The sequence below is a fragment of the Oryzias latipes genome, chromosome 10 (genome assembly GCF_053564925.1).
Source record: "Oryzias latipes strain Hd-rR chromosome 10, Olatipes_Hd-rR_3.1".
Lineage (NCBI taxonomy): Eukaryota > Metazoa > Chordata > Actinopteri > Beloniformes > Adrianichthyidae > Oryzias > Oryzias latipes.
The window spans coordinates 29,108,592-29,130,842 of NC_136246.1; the positions used below are offsets into that span (position 1 = coordinate 29,108,592).

At 39.6% G+C, this 22,251-nt stretch overlaps 1 protein-coding gene across 1 annotated transcript in view; it reads left to right on the top strand.

The window, feature by feature from the left end:
• Window positions 1-22,251, top strand: part of il1rapl2 (interleukin 1 receptor accessory protein-like 2) — a 437,033-nt gene that overhangs the window by 265,838 nt on the left and 148,944 nt on the right. The window contains exons 5-6 of the mRNA XM_020706755.3: window positions 9,457-9,626; window positions 16,058-16,161. Coding sequence (XP_020562414.1) covers window positions 9,457-9,626; window positions 16,058-16,161 — 274 coding nt within the window. The remainder of the gene's footprint in view (window positions 1-9,456; window positions 9,627-16,057; window positions 16,162-22,251) is intronic.

Below are 22,251 nucleotides of genomic sequence, written 5' to 3' on the forward strand. Positions count from 1 at the left end.
CATTTTTTTAGACGGTCATTTTTATTTACGGTGTATTTGTGTAAAATGATATATATATATTATTATAGCCAATAGATTGCAACCTGAGACACAAAACGCCATACATTTATAATGAATTGTAAACCTTAATACCCCAAATGATAAAAATATGAAAAAAATAACAAAACAACACCCACATGTATGTTCATGGTTTTATTGTTTTACCAGTTGGTAAGTCTGTAAACCAACTATAGAAATGGCTTGCATAGTTTTTTTAATTAATGTTAAATGATAAATGGTGTATACTTGTATATTGGTTTTCTACCTTCCTATAAGGCCCAAAGCGCTTTATAGTAACAGTCCCAGTCACCCAGTCACCCAGTCACACACACATTCACACACTGATGGCTGCTCTGCTGCTGAACACTGGCGCCGACCTTTCACCAAAGGCAAGGCGGGGTTCGGTGTCTAGCCCAAGGACACTTTGACTCATGGGTGAGCAAGGTGGGAATCGAACCTGCATCATCCGATCAGAGGTTGTCCGCCCTTCCACTGCTCCACAGTTTGCACCATATGGTCTTGTATGACCAAAGTTTAATCACATCAACAGCTGCCAGATCAAAAAATACACGCGGAATTTTAAAGTTTGAACCCAAAATCATCATTAAAGGATTTTTAAAGACTTACCTTACATTCCCCCCATTTTTTTTAGTACTGAAGCTACATGTGGCTGGAGGTTCTGAGCCACATGAGATGTTACAAAGCAGCTGTAGCCCCTCCCCTCTTTCTGACACAAACACAGCAGATAACAGAGGTGGCAACAGGAGCCAACAACAAGTCTTTTACTCCCCATCTGCTCATACTGTTTTCATCCACCTCTGATCACTTTTACACACCTGCGTTAAGCTCGTCAGCCTAACAAAAACTGCCATGGCAACATAACTGGGTTTGGTGAGAACCGCCTGATTAAAGCGTATATGATGGATTGCTCAGTGGTGCGTGAATGGTAAATATCAGGCTGGTGCTGTGGCTCTCTGTCACTGTCACAGGTATGTCAGAACGACTCGCTCCTGATTCTCTTCTGATGGGACTGAAAGCTGAAACCTTATCTGATTGGGATTTTTAGTACAGTGGGGCTTAAATTGCACATTTAATTACAAACTACAATATTTTTGCTGACATTTTTTTTTTTACCACAAATATTTCCCCCATGGCAGATATGCTCCATCTTTTTTTAAAGAAAAAAAAGCTCACTGTTGCTGCTTCAAGCCCAAACCTTAATGAAGACACGTGGACTGTTCTGCTTTACAGAACCCCCCAAATACCTCACATTGTGGTAAGTAGGCTTCTTGTGGCAGACCAGAAGGCTCTGAGGAGGCTTTTCAGTGCATCTTTACTTAAGCACAGTGCTGGAATCCACCGCCTCCCCAGAGTAAAGTCATCTCAGCTGAACATAATAATTCAGGCCTCAGAGAAGCAGATTAAATAAAAGTGGTCTCTTGAAGACTCTCTTTTCACAAACCATATAATCTCCAAAACAAACAGAGAAAGTGACTCGGAAAGGTTTAAATTATGCATTGTTTTGGGGTAATCAAGTTGAGGGATAAACCTTATGGCACTTAATTCTCTAAAATGACTCTGACCTGTCTTCTTTTGTAAATGTCGGTGAATAAAAGGACAGAAAAGGCGTATTGATCACGAGAATTTAATCCTTATGGAAAGTAATTTGTAGTTTGTATGAAAGGAACCTGAAAAATAAACGACTTTTACCCCCTCCCCCTTAAACAAGATGGGCTGTGTTTAAAAAATGTTTTTTAAAAGACAGTTTTAAGCCGACTGAACTATGTGTCCTTCAGTTATTTCACAATTGTCGTCATTTCAATAAGAAAAATAAAAGTTTTTTTCTCTGATGATGCTTCATAAGCACTTGATGACAAATAATGCTTTTGGACATAACAGTTCTGTTTTGGATCATTTTTCGTTTTGTTTTATTCGAACAAACCACAACAGCGTGGTGTTTGTGTTGATGTGTGAGGGTGGATACCTCTCGGTCTCCTGTGATGCGTTACTCAGAGGCCACATGGTGGTCAACTTCATTTGCGCGGCCTTGGTTTGTGTGTGACTGACTGTGCGGTGTTGGGAGGCTGAGCTTTTTTTGTTGGTGTTTTCTGTGTTGATGGATGTTGTCATTAAATGAGGACACAGAAGGAAGCCTGTAACCCTCACACACATCGTTGTGTTTTGGCAACTCACAAAACAATTCAAAGATTAGATTTGATAAACCCAATTGAATGAAAAATGGTGTATTTGGTTTTTTTAACATGTATTTTTAAAATGTATCTGATGATAATAGACATATCTAAAAAAAAAACAACTTAAATTGCATTTGTTTCTTTATATAAAGACGTGAATCAGGACCAGACGAAAAAGTGCAGTGTGAAAAAGAGCTATGTCCTAGAAACCGACAGATTTTTTTAAACTTCAGGTTTAATCTGCATAATTATGATCAAAAAAACACCAGGAAGGTTTTTAAAATAGATCAAAGAAGACTGGAGTGGGACTTTAAAGATTCCAAAAGAATTTCTTATACCTGATTACAACGTTAAACTGAGTCTATCGGAGCCGGTCTGTAACCTTCAGCTACTCCAAAAGTGGTTCTCGTGCAACTTTACCAATCAATCTGTGTTTTTATTCCACTGGCTCTGTTTCACTCACCCCCACCCCTCCCGAGCACACGCACACCTGCACCATATGTCCTGCAAATCTACAGTTATATACTTATAAAGAAAACTCTATCTCAGCTGAAGTCTATTCTCATAAAATGGGCTCAGAAAAAAAGAAGTAGCCATCAAGAAGGCAGTCGGCTGAAATTGAACATCAGCACAAACCTCTGCTACAAAAGGCGGGAAATTTCACACACACACACACACACATACACAAGCTTTCTTTCCTCTTTTTCTCCCCTCATTCTAATCGCATTCTTTCTCCTTCTGTCTCTCCATCTTCTTTCCTTTTACATCTTTTTCCCTCATGTCACCCAGGGGGCAGATTGCCTAGCGATGGCAATAGCCCTGTGTGTATATATTTGTGAGTGAGTCCTCTTCTGTGTGTGCCTGTGTGTGCGTGTGTGCCTCACTGCACTCCTTTGTGTCTGCATCATTACCTGTGTGTGTGTGTGTGCTTGTGTGGGTGGGTCAGGTCAAGCTATTATTATGGCAGCAGCTGTAGTGGTATTGCAGGGGATTGTGGGAGGTGTGCAGACAGAACGGAGGCTCTGAAGGGCTTTACGTTTGAGTGGCAGTCCAGACTAAAAATGCTGCATTGTGCAGAAAGTGCATAACACTTTTATTTACTATTTTCAGTTTGTCTGTTTAACAATTTATGCAAAAACATTTGCAGCCAGCAAGGAAACTTTTAGCTTTCTTTTAAAGGTGGAAAAGACCCCTAACTGTTCTGTATTTTCTCTTTAAAGTGCACTTACTGCTGTCTGTGTGCTTCTTATGCAACATACGTGTTTACATAAATGAGTTTTTTAAAAGTATTGTTTAAAAAAATGGACCAGTCATGTCTTTTTTTTCTTATGCTACAAACATAATTGAAATTATTGAAACAACAATTAAAAGAAAGAGTTCACTCTTCATTTTATAAATCTGAGACTCGACTAACAGAAAAGATACCTGACCACCGATCTCTAGTCCTTCTGTCCAGTCCGGCCCTTCTGTGTTTCCCAGGACACAGAGACATTACCAGGTCAGATAGGAGAAATAATTACTCAGAATCTGCCCTGAGGCATCTTCCTGGCGGGACATGACCAAAACTCTACTGGATGGCATTCAGAATACATCCTGAGGAGATTCCAGATTGTTGAGCTTCTCTCTTGACCCTAAAAATAAAGCCAGGACAAAAAGGGTTTCTGCCTCTTGTAATCTTAGTTGGATTTTCTCAAGATAAATAAACGTGTTAACTTTAAAATATTATATTTTTAAGAGCACGAGTTGATGTAATAAAGAATTTAAAAATTTACTGGAAAAATCCCAATTTGAGATAGTTGAACTCATTAATTCAGCACTATAGACAGCGTTCTCCTGTATTAAACTGGTTTAAAACTTTGTTGCTGTCCATGGTTCTGAAAAGGTAGTGAAACGCTGATTATAGGTTCAACAAAATTGTTGCTTTAACTTTAAGTGCAATAATTTACAGTTTAAACAACATGCTTAGACTATTGAAGGATAACAACAAATCTCTCTCTCTTTTTTTTTTTTTTTAGGGTTAGACTAAAATAGTTATTGTCGGCTTAAAACATTAACTAAATCTTTGCTAACTAACTCTGGATGACAAAGGTCTGCACTCCTGCTTAGAAAAGTGTTAAATAATCGGTAAGAGATTCTCCCTGAATTGATTCCGTACAAAGCTACAAATGCAGAGAGCCTAGTAGCACAACTGTATAATTCTCATGACTAGGCGAAGGTAGAAAATGAACATGCATTACTCTTTGTGTGTTTGTCACTTCCTGTCTAGACAGTGCTGTTGACTAAAACAAGTTTGGCTCTGTTTGAAGAGTTGAAGCTCATTTAAACTGCTCTGACATCTGTCAGGCGGCATCTTTAGGACATGATTTACTCATTTAGAACACACTCTGTGTTTGTGTTATTCACCGTGATTCAAAATAATTGTCAGTTGTTTCAATTGTACTTATTTGTGTGTGGTGCAGGATAACAAATAAATTTCTTCTTAGTCCAGTGGGCTGGTGTCTATCTTCATCCAGCATCAGTTTCTGACTTTTACTTTTGTTCAATATGTACAAAGATTTATTTTTTAATAAGTAAGGCACAGATGTGAGACGCTCAATATTCCTTCACTAAACCAGACAGTGACAAAAACGCAGAACTGGACAGATGCACAAGTGAATGGAGGAACCAGCAGGACACAGACTCACATTTACACATCAGGTCTCAGACGACAGGCTGCGCTGCATGGTGTCTAAAGGCACATGCTGGAACAACACTGCACAGACTCTCTTTGGTCATTTAGAGCAGAAAAACAAGAAAGAAAACAAAAAAATAGAGATAGAAGCCAAAGAAGAAACATGAAATGAGATAAAATGTGTGGCTTCCATAGTGAGACACAGCAAAATATTAGCCAGATTCTGCCTCATTGAATGTGGATTAAAACGGGACTCTTGCTATAAATGTATTTTATTTTCCTTTTGTACTTTTAGAAAAACCTAAATAGACGCATCAACAGTAAAAATTAACGGACCAATTCCTTAATTAAGAAAATCTAATATTAGAAGTAATTGGATGGATGGAATTGTCTGACTCAAACTGAGAAAGTCTTTAAATTTGCCACAACTCAATGTGCATGAAGCTGTTCTGGCTTTCAAAACCAGCTTACCCTTATTCTTCTGCAATGTAGATGCCAGCAGGAAAGCGATGAGCATAACCCAAAAGGAAAATGATTTAAATGTTAATTTCCGGCATTGGAAACATTGACACATGCATGGTAGCAGACTTGTTTCTGCAATGTAAATTACCTTTTCTTCATGTATCAATTGAAAAAAATATTTTACAAAAAAAGAGAATACCATACTAATTGGCTTCCTTTGTTTGGGTTTCTCTTACAAAAAAAAGACATGTCAAATCTCAGAAACTAAATTTATTCAGGTGTTTTGTTTTCTCGTTGCTTTGTTTGGTCCATTTGCAGACAGAGCTGAGTAGAGTGATGTATTTGCCCAATGCTACAGACACACACTGCAGAATCGCTGTACTCTTGAACTCACACACAACTGGAATGCACCAGCATGTGTAAAGATGAAGATGAATGAATTACTGGAAAGTTGTTTCGTTAGAACATCCACGGCCCAGTTGTTCAAGTTGTTTAAGGTGCAGAGGGATGTGTGTTTGTGAGTGTGTAACAGTGTGTGTAACCTGTGTTAAGCATCATCCAAAACAAGATGCATTAGTCCAGCAGACCAGATTAATGTGATTTTCTATTAATGTGAGGCCCTGGGTGCACCCTTTGTGTGTTTGTGTGTGTGTGCGTGTGCAACAGTTTTTGTGTAAAGTGTTGAATGGGCTGTGCTCACACCTTCAGTTCAACTCATCTCTTTAATTTACAACCACAAAGCCAGATTGGCCTACTTACGTTCTTTCTCCACGCACATATGAACGTGACACCAAAAAAAAACCCACACTGACCTGGTTTTCCTCTTGCACACATGATAAACTATAAGCATGCAAGAATTCACTTTTCACAACAAAAGATTTGTTAGGACTGATGAGGAAATGTGTCATCAGCCACTTTTTTAAAGACTGAATGATAAAAGTAGTGGTTTTTACATGTTCTTGTTGCATGTTTCTGATGATGGAGGATGTAAAAAAAAAGAAAATTAAGCTCAAAATTGTCTTTCTGAGTATTTCTTAATACCTTTTTGTGGCACATAATGTTAAGTTAACTCTGAAGCGAATGTAACGATTGTCACTGCAAAAACTATGTCCTGTAAAACGATGCAGGTTTTTTGATTTAGACTAAAAATGGTATAATCATAATTAAAAGATCACTGGGAAAGCTTTTACAATAGATCAAAAGATGATCGGAGTGGGTGTTTAATGTTTTCGCAACAGTAAATGTTTTGCATGTGAAGTTGTATTGTTGCAGGACATGCACAAGGACTCACTTGCAAGAATGTGGAAGAGATTGTGTGTGCAATAAATCTGCTTGCATGCACAGGTCTGTTAAATCTCCACCGCCCCCATATGTCGCCATACGTACCGCTTAATCCATAAATGTTACAAATTAGGCATCTGGCTGTAAATCTGAACCGCAAACTAAGGCAGATGAATCCTTTAAATCTTTGGCAGTGACCTAACTCAACACAGATTACACCTGACAGGTTTTATAGGCAGTGAAAACATATGTACTTCAGCTTACAGAGATCAGCATATTGACTCTGGGACTCAAGAATAAGGAAAGCCAAATGAGACAAATTGTCTTAAAGACGCACTGCATCAAGAGCCCCATAAGATCTGATGAAAGTTGTAGATCACAACAGAAAAGTGGAAGCAGTTCCCTCAGGACTGCAACACTGTTACAAAAATTAATGTTCTGCTGGGATGTAAATGTAATTTACTCCCGCTGTGTCAGGACATGGTCAAGCCAAAAAATAAAATAAATAAAAGCTGCGGGTTTAGCGATAAGAAACAGGAAAATTAAAAATATAAATAAACTGTACGCCTTTAAGTTTTAAGAAACCAACTATTTTTAGAGGAATGAGGAATGCTTGTTCTTATCCTGAGAATGTCAAAACATTAATAAAGAATTGTGGAAGAAAAGAGAAAAAGACAAAAATGAAAACTAAAAATGAGGAATGCAGGATACGGTTTCTTTCCATGGATGGTTTGGTCAACCTCTTGTCTCTGGATTCAGGCAACCTGAAGATAACTAATATGTGGAAACCAGTGTCTGGAAAAGTATGTTTCAGCTTCTGGGTGAAATCCATTTGATGCTCCACCGGATGTTCAGACTTGCTTTTCTTTCTGAAATGTTTTGTTTTAGCAGAATCATCCAAAACGTTCACCTTTCTGGAATGGACAGATCACATGTCAGACTAATTGAGTGGGATCAAAAAGCACACTTTGAAGTCCCCCTTGGTCCTTTTTTTCTTTTTTTATCTGTTAAAAAAGTGTTCCCAGTGGTCTTTTAGTTATGATCATGCTGTTTTTAATCAAAACTGAAAATATTTGTCATACTTTCTGCAGAGCTGCAGTAGTTCATTAGGAATTCACCTCTGAGTTGAATAAAATATTTAAAAAAAAATGCAATACCATGTTGGCATGGAGCAACCATGCACCTATTACCCCTTAAGGCCATGTCACACAGCCACTATGTACATTTTGCTCATATTGAACGGATGAAAATTGGTCATATGTGAACATACGTGGAAAAAGTGAGAACATTTTTGGTCTGTAAAGGAAATTTTCACAGATGTATCATGAATGAACCACATCAAATCCACAGAAGAAGTACAAAGTCCGTTAGATTTAAGTGGAATGGTCGTGGAAAACCACAGTTTTATGTATGCATCTTGCAAAAAGAGATTTACTTAATAATAGCAGATAAAATAAGTGTAAGCTGGGTAATTCTCGACCGACCAACAGTTTTGAACACTTAAAAAACAAATTACCGTAAAGACCCGTGGGCCGAAACCCTCGACTGACATTTCTGCACATTGACAATTGACAAACGCAAGATACACCCAGGTATATCACGCATGTATCAAGAAAGACCGAATTCACATATGGGGAAAAATGTGCAAAATGTACGTAATGGCTGTGTGACACGACCTTTACTAAAAGCTTTGTTCATGCATTCTCCCAATAGTGCATTTTCTTTTCAAACTGCATTTTTTTGTCTGCTCCTGATTCACGATTTGAACAACTAAAATAATTAGAAAAGCTATTTTATGCTTAATTTTCTTTATGTATGTCCTCCATCCTCAGAGAAATGCAAAAAGAACACGTTAAAAACACCCAAAACAGGATTTTCATCTTTGAAAAAGGAAAATACAAACAAAAATATTCAAGAACTGTTGGTACTACTCACTGCACTGCAGAATTCACAAAAATGTATGTACCAAAAGTCTGTATCATGAACTTTGCATTTTTATCACCATGAGTCCCAAAAAAACCCAGAATGTGATAGTCGTTCAGGATGAAAGTGACTACTATCTTTTAAACTCATGTAATGTCTTTAAGTTGCCTTTGGTTCTGGTTCCATTTCTGCCATGGGAGAGCAGTATGGCGTCTTGTTTGTTGGTGGATACTCGATCCTCTCAGCATATTCATGACTGTCTTTGCTTATTATCAATGTAAACTTAAACACAGATTTCTGTGCGTGTCCCCCCCAGAAAAAGGTTACGGTTATTTTTACGGCAGGTGATGAACCAGACAAAAGGCTGTTATTCAGAGAAAGAGATTTTTGGCAATTGCCAGAGGGTGATTATTAAAACAGACCATCTAGCAGCGCTCCAGACCATGAGAGTCAAAAGAAAGCAGCATGGAGACGATGGGCAAAGAAGGAGATGCAAAAAAAGAAAAAAGTCCATTTAGGAAAGAAGCTTGTTATTTTTTTATGTCGACCTTTACGTTTCAGCAGCTCCTGCTTGTCTTCCAACTTTTATTTGTTCTTTCTAGCTGACCTGTTCTCACCCTCCATCTCTTCTCTTTTCTATCTCTTCTTGCATTTTGTTTGTCCCGCTTCGTTTTCTTTCTTGCAGAATGTGTTTTCTACACAGCTGCTTGTCTTTAGATACATTTGCACATTTTTAGTTTTGCCTTTAAACAGTTTAAATAGGTTTTATCAAAAGATGGAACATGATATTCATTGGATGACGTGGACATTGAAGACATTATAGGAAATCTGACAGACTTTTTTTTTCTCTACACCAATAATTGTTTTTTTTTTCTATTATCTCCTTAGTGGACGGATGCCTAGACTGGTCTGTGGATCTGAAGGAGTACCACGTTTTGGCGGGTGAGCCTGTCCGGGTCAAATGTGCCTTGTTCTACAGTTACATAAGAACCAACTACACCATGGCCACCAACGCCAAGCTGCGCCTCATCTGGTACAGGAACAAAGGAGATGCAGAGGTAAGACCACACGATGATCAGCTGAAGAAACTGCAGGTTTTTGGTATTTAGCTCAACTCTGAGATCAGCAAACATCTGTTTTACACAGATTCCTAAAAGGATTTGAGTTGGATAAACTAAATGTAGTCTAGTTGTTCAATACTGAAGCACAGGTCTATAATGTAAAAAAAAGATTTCTGATTTAGAAAATACAATGAGACTTTCCATCAGTTCGATCAAGGACACGTCAGTCACTTTGAGTTTTATGAAAGTTGTTTTTTTGACAAAGTGCAGTCACTGGATGATGGGCAGACTCCTCAGTGGAGGATGACAGGAATCTTGCTGGGGAAGAGTCTGATTGTGGTTTGAAACCTGCTGTCACTGTGGTCCATAGGAACCATTTCATTCCATATTACGAACAAAATTAGGAACATTTTGTAGATTCTAAAGGTGTATAAATAGATCCATTTAAGTTACTGTAAATCATTTCTAGATATTAATGATGAAGATATGTTGCGGTTTGGTTTGGGTTTGGGTTTGTTGCTGCAGAGCTCGGCCTTAATGGGGCGGGTGGGGTCCAGCTTCAAGGCCGCGGAGGTAACAATGTTTCTGTCCGGTGTGGGTAGGCACTATTATATGGAGATTCACTCACAACAGAGCCAAGCCATGTGTCTCTTTTTAAAAATGTGTCATTTTTTCGTGCCTCTATGCATTGTGTATGGGGTCATTGGGGCATCTGTGAATGGAGGGAAGGGTGAGGCAAAGGGGGATGGGTTGGTTTTAATGTTTCCTCTTATGTTTTGTTGTCAGATTGATTTTACAGTTTTTCCCAACTGTTAAACCCTAAGTGTCATTCTCCAAACCAGTCAAACAATTGCTTTAACTCTTTTTCTCCAAATTTTTACTCTTTGGTCTAAACCTAAAAGTCAATTTACAAAAATCTAATTTACTCTTAGCATAACATGTTTCACATTCTTACTGTTAAAACACAGTTCCCAGCACACAAGATGCAAAAAGTTAACAAAAAGAGGCAAAACTCAAACTCTGTTCGAACACAACAGTCACCATCAACACACAACTGATAAAAACTGAAGACACTTGTTGCAAATTAACTGCAGCGACGTATACATAAGGGTAAATGGCCTTCAAAGTATGCATTATTACTTTTTTATGCACGCCGTGGAAGCCGGAACCGTCCGATGCGAAGCGCGTTAAAAAGTGATAATGCACCGGGGGACAGTCTACCAGCTGTCCCCAACTTACCCCCTTCCTTATATAACCTCATATTAGGGTGAGGGGGTGGGGGGTCTAGCCTGCGATGCGCCTTGGGGGGGGGGCTACTTGGGAGTGGCCCCCCTCCTTTGGTTGCCGTATGGAGTGGGCCCCCCCTCTTTCGGTTTTATTTGCACCTTAGACATGTAGGGTCCTTGGTAGGGGGGGTGCTTGGACATCACTGCAAGCAAGCAGCAGATGTCCTCCTGGCACCCTACCCGCCAATTTTAACCGCACCTTAGACATTTAGGGCCCCTTGGTGTGGAGGGTGAGGGGACATCACTGTGAGTAATCAGGAGATGTCCCCTTAGTGCCCTACTCGCCAATTTTAACTGCACCCCCCTTAGTACACACACCCCTCCCCCTTCAATATATACATTCCAACATAAACACACACACATACACACAAAGACCCTTTGAAACACCCATACACGCACACACATTTTACAAGGAAGGTGGGACCTGGGTCCATCTGTCCCCTACCCCTTCCCTGGTGGGGGGTGCGGGCCCCTTGGTGATGGCGGCCGTGTCCCTTGGGTGCCGGCTCCCTGGGCCCGGCGGTGCTCTCTCCGCACGGTGGGGGGGTTCATATTACACCTGAGCCGGGGGTGTTCGTGTCCCTGGGGGGTGGGTCCTGGTCCTTGCCCCTGGGCGCTGGGCCCCGCCAAACTTCCAACATGGCCGAGCCTGGTCGGGCCATATTTATAACATCCCTTGTGGGCCGCCCTTTTTTCCCCGGGGTTCCCCCCTCCTGGGCGGGGGCGGCGGGCCCCTGCCTTGCTCCTACCTGGACCAACCGTGGGCCGGGTGGGTGGCTGCCTGGAGTGCGGAGCGGGTCTCCCTTGGGGGGTCCTGGCTCGTACCTGGGGTCGGGGCGGGGGGATGCCCGGAACTCCTGGGTGGTGGTGGGGTGCTCGTCTGGGGCTGTGGGCGTCCCTCTCCAGTGGGGCCCTGCGTTGGGCTCTTCCGGCGCGGCGGGGGGCTGCTTTCCTGGCTGGGCTGGGGCGGCGCTCTCTTTCCCTCTGCGCCTCCCTGCTCTCTGGCTCTGGGGGCCTCGCGGCGGTCCTGCTGGCCCTGGCCTGGGTGGCGGTCTTGGTCGCCCGGGCGGCGGTTGTTCCCTGCCTGTTCCCGTGTGGCGTTGGGGGAATTCCGGCTGCCGCTGCTGCTGCGGCGGGGGTATGGGTGTGGGGGTGGCTGGGCGCTCCTCCTCCTTCTTTTCACATTCCACCATCCATTTTAGAAGAACATAAACACTCACCTGAGCACAGGTGTTAGCTCACCTTTGCACTAATAGTTTGCATGATTGAATGAATGAAAGATTTCACACTAGTTGGTTTAAAGGCATAGGTATGCGTTCGTGAACACTATCTGTTTTGTGTGCATGTTGACATGTGGACATTTTTGCGGCTAGCAGGTGTGTTGATAATATTTGAGTGTGTGTGAACAGGCCCCGCCCTTTTTGTACTACATTTGAACCGTACCGTAACGATAAACAACCAGTAAACCTGTCTGCTCTATGCTGCTTCATGGTTTTACCCCCCTTCCCCTCCTACTTTCACCCTCTTACCCCCCCTCTCTCTAACGTCCCTCTCTCTTCTTCCCCTCTTTCCTTTTCCGTCCGGTCCAACACCAAAGATTTTCAAACATGATTGAAATTAATAAAGTTTGGCCTCAATTACAAAAGGGGTTTATTCAGACATACCTTTGGTTTGTCTAAAGATGAATAACCCCTCTTGTTAAAATAAAATATGTCCAACACAAGAGGCCCTCAGCTCTCATCTGTTTGCCTAGCTGTTGGACAGGACAAGTTAAAAAAAAAAGGAAAAAAAAAAAAAAAAAAAAAAAAGTGATAATGCACACTTCGAAGGCCATTAACCCGCTTATACCATGGTCCCTTAAAAAGGAAATAAATAGTAACCAGTTTTTAGTCCTTAAGTCTTGTATTTTTCCAATTTAGATCGCTTTTCTCACAAAAAGCAAACTATTTTTTTTGTAATAAATAGTCTGCGTCGTGCCGCACCACCGCTGCAGTCAAGATTTGGCGATATATATATATATGCTAATCTTTCCAATGGATTGAATAAAGCATCAGTTTAGAGAGAAAGTTCACCTCATACAGCTTGTTTTTGTCCAAATGATGAAGCAAAAGGTTGTTTTAAAGAAGCTGGTGCAGTGATACAAAACATTTAAGCTAGGTGACCGGAACTTCTTTTTTCACCGTGGGGTTATCCTGTGGTATATCACTTTTTAATGCACACCCAGCAGCCAATCAGAATTGAGTATTCACCCGGACCATGGTATAAAGACAGTTCTGAAACAACTGAGCAGCTTTTTTCAAAGATGGATAACAGAGCAAGACCCGCACCAAGAACTTGACCCAGACAAAGGACAATACTTTTTGATGAGATCTAGGCCATAGTTATTGACCACGTGTTGTTTTATGGAATGTCCATGAGGGACGCGGATCAGTAGCCAGGTCAACCCCCACCCAGCAGGCTCAAGTTGTTAATCAGCAACATTCACATGAACATTCAACAAGGTTTACGACGATACACTCGAGAAAACCTGTTGCAGGCAATGGACACGGCTTGTGATGACATTGGTATTGTGTCTTGTCAAGGTTGGGATCAGGCACAGGAGGTCAATTCTTTTCCTGTTGTGTGACTGAGGTTAACATTGCCTGTGATGAAGCTGGGCTGTGAGCATTGTTGAATGTTCTGTTGTGTTGTGCTTGCTGTGGTTTTGACTATTCATTTTGACCTCAAAGTGAGTTTTTGACTGATGTCAAGTATTTTGTACATTCAGCCTGTATTTTGAAAATTATGTTTGGTTAAATTGGTCTACTGTTTCAGAAAAGATTTTTTAGCAATTGGAAAAAAAACATAATTGTAAAGCACTTTGAACTGTGGCGCATGAAAAGCACTTTTTTTCCCCTCATAAATAAAGTTTGATTGATTAAGTGTTAAGGTATACAATTCAGCCATTGTAATAAAAAATAGATATCATAATTCATAATCCATGATGGTTGTCTGAGCCACCCATACAACAATCACCAAAATCATTTTCTATTGGTGATGCCACTTTCACTTGGTCCAGTTCTCAGTCAGTCAGTCAGTCAGTAGTTTCTGATTTAAATTAATCAAACTGAGCGACTCTTCCTTCAACTGTATGGATTTTGTTATCTTGTCTGCTTTGGCCGAGGACAGGAGTTAAAGTTTTGCTGTAGTATCCTCTTGCCTTTTCCTGTCTTCTCTTCCTTGCGCTCGTGTCCAGCTGAGTGATCACCAATGGTAGATGTTCACACCTAAAGCACCTTTTGACCTTTGTGAAAGTCTACAAAGTGCTCTGTAATGTCTCTTCCTCTCTATCGGTGTGGTTCTTTGTCTTTGGAGGACATGAAGGACCTTTCCTCTATTATTCAGACACACCTGAGAATGTCAGCAACAGTATGAAAGTTGGATTTGACAGGTGGAGGAACTCTGGGTCAAGTGCTGAAGATTGATGGTGGGCCATCTGTGCTAATGCATAAAAACTAGATGGACTGGTCTATCAGACCAGGGTCCCACTTTAGAACAGAAAAATTGCCCCATCCCTGCACAGACAGAAATGAAGTATAAACAGTAATAGTGCACATAAATAGAAGGTCTGAAAAATCTGGATCTTAAAACCGGGGGGAAAAAACTTTTTTTATAAATAAATATATTATTTATGATGAGGATTATTGCACAAAAAGTGACCCAGTTGTATTTACTTCCTGCTTCAAACAGGCTGACTCACTCACAGCTGTTTAAAAGCAGCTTACATAACCTCCAGCCTTCAGTGGGTAGCCTGTAGACTGCCCCCTGCAGTCCACATTTATATGGAACGTCTCTGCCTTTGAACTTTCTGGAAAATTCCTGAAGTCATAACCCTTGTGCTATCCTAGGCACGTTAACATTGGGAGTGGGGTCATCTGGACCCCACACGACAGTGCGCTGACCCTTTTTCTTCACTGATTTGTGATCTTCATTGGTGTCTATGGATTACATGAAATCCTCTTCACCTTTATCCACCTTTGTCATGGTAGGGAGAACACGTCAGTGGTCATCTTGACCCCATTGGATAGCACAAGGGTTAATAGAAAAACATGAAGAGATGAATGCTGTAGCAAACAGCATTTTGAATCATTTAGTTGAATCTTAAATTTGCCTGTGATACACAAACCTACTAATTATCTCAAGGTAAATTATCTGAGGTGGAACCTTCAGCGATTTGGGCTTTTTACCTATTCATGCCATTGGTGCTAACCTCTTTAGTAATTTATTAAAATCTATTTTTTGACTTTATTTTTGTTCTTCATTTAATCATTTATTTTACCCAGAAGTACCCGGTGTCAATTAATTTTGACATAGTAAAGAAGAAGAAAAAGAGGAAAAAAAATGAATAAATAAAATTGATGACAACACAGATGGAGAAACCTCATAAAAATAAAGAGCCCTAAATCTCTTATGGGACAAAAAGAAAAAAAAAGAATATAAAAAAGCTACTTAACGAAATCAAAACACCCGTGTCAATATATCCAAAGAATTTCTAGTCGTGATTTATCACATTTTGGTACACTATGGGAAAAAAACTTTTGTTTGAGCAATCTTTACTAAATTTCACACACATGCCACCAGGTTAGGTCTACAGAAAGAGCTCAGAAAGAGTAAGCCATCTTGAATTTTTCCAATAAATTTTCATGTGGTACCTTCCACAGATTTAAACTCCTCCGAGGGATTTTGATCCATTACCTCATAACTTCTAGCACATCTTTGGTTGATTGGTAAAGTTGGTTTTAGAAGCTGTAGATTTTGAAAGCCGTTAGCTCCCAAAGGTGGCGTTTTCCTGTTACTCGCACATTTTTTAACTGAAAGTTGTGGCAATTTAAATATACGAATTGTTGGCTCAAGCTGAATGAAATAATGTGACATATGAACATATGAAATGTGGGCATGGTTTAAAAAAAAATTGCCATTGCCAAGGAAATCTAAAAATGTACTTTCTCCAATTCTTCTGAAATTTATATCTACTTGTTTCTAAACCCTGGGCAAGCAAGACATAAAATAGTTGCTATGGAGAAAAACAGTGCACAAGAGTTGGATGATTATTTTGTCATTCAGCCAAATGGTAAAATATATTTTCTCTTGTGTGTCTTTCAGGAACCCATTATCTTCTCGGGTCACAGGCTGAGTAAAGAGGATGACTCCATCTGGTTCAGATCTGCAGAGATGGAAGACAGCGGATACTACACTTGTGTTCTAAGGTATCGCTTCTGCGCTAACTCAGAACGAACAAATCTGATTGGAAGTGTTTTGCTTTCAGAACTCGGCTCTTCTCTGAAGCAAAACACTGAAACCAAAACCTGGATTCTCTTTGGGTCTGATTGTTGATCGTGTTTGCTGAATTTCAGCCTCGCTCTCCAAATGGAAGCAAAGTCAAAGGGCACTGAATAAAATCTATATTAATTTTAAGTTCTTGTTCCAGTCTGCACACATTTGTTCCACTAAATAAACATTGCAAGTTACTGTTTTTCGTTTGCACTGAAGGTTATGAGCAAAAGGCTGTAGTTTTTATGAAAACAGGAGAAATATTTTTTACTCCCTAAGGATTTTTCTTTTAATACAAATTTTACGGTTACTTACAAAATGTGGATTTGCTTTTGCAAAAACAAGCCATCGCATTTGTTTGTTAGTGGTAAAAGGTGTATTTTGAAATAAGTGTTGCAGATGTGTTTTAATCTGCACGTCTGAAGTCGCCTTGCTTGGTTTGACCGGCCATTTTCTGTCATGTGAAACGCTGCCAGTTCTGCAAACTGCATAGTCTCTGTCTGAATGCTGGCGTGAGATCAGACGCTGGCATGGAAATACCCATGCCGGTGTGATTGTGTGAGGACTTGATTGAACCTGCATTAGAGTCAGTCCCAGCCCAGGCGAGCCGTTTGGCGGCTTGAAAGCATCTGGTTTGTGTTGGAAAAATTGGACAGAAAAATCTCAGCAGGACGTCTTCTTCTACTGTATGTCTTCTTCTGTATGTGAGCCCTTCATTACAACCTCACATTTGTTTTCTTCCTTTTTTTTCTGCCCTCAGCTGGGGTGCTCTCATTTTTTTCATTTCATCCCGGTCCATCCTCCACAGCTCTATTCTCCTCTTCCTTTCCCTGTTCATCTTCCGACTCCCGTTCCTCCCCGTCGGCAGTCGTCCCCCGCATCCTCCGCTCTCCTCCCACCTTTCCCTGCCAGAGCGTGACACCTATCCTCCGTAATAAGCTCTTTCTCCTCTTCTCCCTCGTTTTCTATCTATTCCTCGCTCTCTCAGCATGACAACCTAATTAGGGCTTGGTGTCTGTCATTGTCTCAGGGCCTGTTATTAACACACATACATGGACATAGAGGCAAATCACCTCCTATTCTATTGGGGAGCCACCAACTGGATCTTGTTCCATTACTGTGAGGTTGTATCTGAAGACAGTAAGTTTGTGTGTTGGAAATGCCAGAGGTAAAACCACATTCTTGAGTGTCTTCTAAGCTCTTTCGCTTCTGTCATTACTCCAAAGACTTTTCGTGATGCTTCTTTTTTTAAAACCTTTTATTCCTGTTAGGAAATAACCTGTTCATTTCGCCATTCATCATGACGGTGACTTCCAACTGCTGCGAGGTAAAATTAGATTCATGAAAAGACATTACAAGCATTGGATAAATTTCAATTAAAAGCACGGCTTTGAAATAATAATGAACTATTTTACTGAGTGTGTTAGACAGATATTTTTCCCTCTTTTTAATGCGTTTCTCTAATGCAGCTACAGAAGGTAAAAACCAGTGTGTTCGTGTGTCACTCCTATATTTTAGAAAAATGAAACAGCTGCATCGAAGTAAAACTGAACCCTCAATTAAAAATTTGAACAAGAAAACAGAGGATAGAGTTGAATGGAGGCAGAAGATTGCTGTGGTGACCCCTTGAGGAACCAATAAGATAAAAAAGAAAATTCAAAGACCCACTCGGATCATCTTTTGGTCCATTTGTTTAAAGCGTTTCCAGTGGTCTTATAATTATAACTATGCAGTTTTTATCCAAAATTCATTTAAAAAAAACTGTCGTTTTCTAGGACAGAAATTTAGAAATTTGCCATTGAGTTGTGGGCGGGACCGTAGGCGTGAAGCAACTCAGCCTCGCTTCCCCTCCCTATTGCTGAGAGCTCCCTACTCTCGCTACTGCTGGCTTACAGCCCCTCAAATCTCCAACTTATTTACCGGTGCAACATCATTGGATAATTTTCTTTATATATGTCCTTAATTAATAGAAAAATGCCACAAGGTCATTTTAAAAAACACCAAAAAGACGATTTTTTATCGGAGTGGATCTTTAAGACCTGACTATAGTGGGTTGTTAGTTTCATAAAGGTGTTGCTGTTGCAAGTTAGGCCACATCAGGTTTATATTCACACCATAAACAAACTGTACTACAGTCCATTTGGAGGTGAGACCACCTATTCAAATGGGTTTTGGTCCTTCTGGTTATTCTGGTGCATTCACACTTGGTCCAAACTAATTCAAACCACAAACTCCGATCCATTTCGAACTAATGCAACAAGGCAGTCAAGAGAATCAACTACAGAACATAAATACTAAAATCCAGTATTATAAGACAGGTAGATTGTAGGATAGATGCTCACAGAAGGGAGGGGGGAAAAAAAGAAGCAAGTGGGAGGAAAACAGAAAAGCATGGGAGAAAAAGGCTGAAATGAAGGGGTTGAAATGAAAGAGAAAGTAAAGCTCAAAAATAACAATCAGATTAGACAGACAGATGAGAGAACAGAGAAAACGATATGGAGGACTAAGTAGAAAGAGAAGAAAAGGAGAAATCCATTTTCTCTGCAGGTAAGAGGACCTCAGCATGGGGTCAGGCATGTGGTGACTGCCAAGTTTCTGCACTGTGATTACGAACACATCACACATACACACTATTTAGAACTAAAGTGACAGACACAGGGAGGGGGCTCAGTGTACCGTCAGGTCAAAATATTGCAAAGAAGCAAAGGAGGAAACCTTCCTGGAAGGGTCTGTTTCTTAGTAAAGAACATTCCAATTCAACCCAGGAGCAGAGACGCACAAAAACAAACAGAAAGGGGTGTGGCAGTTGTTCACTTTGGTAAATTTTGATATTTAAATATTGATCAAAAAATCTGTTTAGGATCTGAGAGAATTTTGAACTATTTAACCAAAAATGGCCTCCTGCTAGGAAGGAAAACATCCTTATGCAAAATGATAAGAGTTTGGAAAAATATTTTTACAGACACATGCAAAAACTAGTTTTGCATTTCAGAGAGACCCAGTATAAACCCAATGATTTATTCACTTGGGTTTAAAATCTTAAATTAACCACATCTTATGGAAAAAAAATGAGAGAAACCAATTTATTCAAATGACAACTTTTTCTAAAAAAAAAATATTTTTTAAGCTTGAAATATATTTTTTGTTACTTTTAGAACAAATAAGTCCCAGTTCTTAACTGAAAACAGTGTTTGGAAAGAACAAAAGAAAAAAAAACTTAATAGCTCTAAAATTATCACACAATTTTCAAATCTTATAAATACCCTAAAATTGATGCAAGATTAATTCAGTTTTATTTGGCTCAAATTACTTTTTGTTGTTTTTTTCCTTAAGAGAATTAAACCAGCAAACCTTTTACTCAATGCAAGTCGTTACGAGACACACCTTTAAACATTGTAGAAACGAGAGTTACCAGAGGTCTTTCATTCCCACCGCCATCAGACTGCACAACTCAAGTCTATAAACAGGTCATGAAAATTTGCACACAATTATTTATGTACATATTTACCTATTTGTTTGATCCGATATCTAGTGAGCTGTAATTGTACAATCATTTGTTTTGTTCTTTGAGCTGCTATGATGAGTGAAATTCTAATGAGATAACTAAAGCTCAATTCAAATGTTGTTGACAAATCTGACTAATGCAGTGGATGCTCAAATCCAGTTTTTGTTTAGGTCTGGCTCAGATTTAATATATAAACTTTCTAAACTATAACCAACTTGCAAAGTTTCATTCATTTGGATCGCTTATTTTACTCAAAAACAGGGTCACTCCGACCAGGTCATGGTAAACCGTTTTAACCCAAGAATGTGATCTATCAAAGGATTACAAAGAGGGAAAGCAGTTGAAGGGAGAGTGTAAAATAATGTGTTAAAAGAACAGGTAGTGTCAGAATAAACCTGCATGCTTCTGGCTTTATCTATTATTCCCTTCAAACATCAGAATAGATGGAAGTGTGACATGTTCTCAGGAAAGAATCTAAAAAGATGTCTGTGCCCTTAGATAATGAATTAGAGCAGTGCTGCTGCACTGGAGCACATTTGCAATTTTTTGTGACATTTTGATTGGACGGTTGGTTTAGGGTAGTTCCTGGTTAGATGGTTTGAGACATACAGTTCGGTTCCTAAATGTTTAAGTGAAACAATCTGTGAAATTGTCACCTTTGGCTGTTATTTGTGGCTATAGTGATGCTCTTGACCAACTTAATGGCTGATTTGAAGCAGACTTTGTGGTTTTCCCTCCAAATCAAAATACTCTTTTTATGCAGGACAATTGTGCCCAATATAAAGACATACTTTCTGGCAATTATGAGAAAGAAAAGCAAAATTCTTTTTTGGAACTCTGGTCCAATTGGATTTGCTAATGCAGTAATTTGGGACACAAACTCATAAAACAGTTGGATTCTATTTTTATAAACCAGATTAGTCAAACAGTTTTACCAAATTAGAAAGAGGAGTAATGAAAAAACGTGCACATAACACATTAAACAGAAATTTAAGGAGCCTTAAAGGAGTCGTCATTTGTTATTGATTCCTAAAAACGGTCTTTTGGCAGATTTAAGTGTTTTATTAAGAAAGCACAATGAAACCGCACATACAACCCAGTTCTAAATCTCTGCTTCAAAAAAAAAAAGATCTAGAAAAGACACAAAATGGAAAAACTACTACTTTCCTATGGTATTTCATGCACTTTAGCTGTGCCTATAAATAAATATAAAAACTTCTGGGTGCCTGTTTGATGGAGAATAAGCCACTGTACTTTTTCAGATCAAAGTTATTTGTAGAAAAGCATTTTTTTATGCTTTTAGCAGCTCAACACAGTTAAAAAAACAAAGTCACAACAAAGATTTAAAATAAAAACCAACCTCCCGCCTCCCCCTCAGTTGACACATACACCCCATGATCCCCCCACAACAAACGCAGGCATGAAAACAGGACCGTAATTGTAAACTGTAAACTTTAAGACTTTAGTTCTTTATCTCTGTGGATTCCACACCACACCAAAGAAGCAATTTCTGAATGTGGGTGAAAAAGGCTGGAATGAAGGAGGCCAACAGCTGAGCCAAAGTCCTCAGCTCATTACTGGGATTTTCCTCCAGCTGAGAATGTCTGAACCTCATTTATCCTCCCACCATTTCAGCCATGAAGTTACCTTAACAAACTGTTGATCAAAGCTGCGTCAATTTCAAACTCAGAGTGAGTCTGGATTCGTGAGTACGAACAGAACATATAGAGATACTTACTGTATTTTACGGTCATGCTGCTTATTTAGTCTGTAAAATAAATTTCTTCCACTTTCTTGTTGGATAATTTCATCAATATTTCTGTTTTTCTGTGCAGGATTTTCTCTGCATCATATAACGATCACCACTGGCTTAAAATGTTTATTGCAGAGTTTATGGTTTTGATCAAACACTGTGAGGACAGACGAGTATCAAAGAAAAAGTTTAATTGTCTGTCTTCATGTTGACTTCATTTGCTTCAAAGTAAATTCAATAATGCTAATTATTGCAGTAAAAACAGTTTTTTTGCGATGCATTATAAATGATTTTTATGATTGCTGCATCCTTGCAAACACTAATGACAGAACAAAGCTGCCAGAGGTGAAACATCAACTATTTCCATTTAAGTGACGGCAGAGATGCTGGGACTGCATTTGCTTAGATCATCTGTCCAAGTGAATGTCTCAGGAATGATGGTATTACCACGTGTACTTGGTCTTCTCTGCAGTATAAATGTAAAGAGAAGAAACAGATACTAAAAAAAGCGAAGAAGGGAGAACAAAGTCTTTCATTTTTAGCACTTCCTGTCAGAAAGAGACCTGCTTCATCCACACACCAACGCACCTGGATATTAAAGCATTTTGCTGCTACAATTAATGTCTAAAAATGTTCAGAAATGTAGTGCACACACCAGAACAGTCTTCCAAAGCGTACACTTGTATTATTTTATTTTTTTCGCACTGTTTTTCACTGAAAATCTAACCCCGTCTTCTGCATCCTCTCCTCTAACAGCAGATGCCTTCA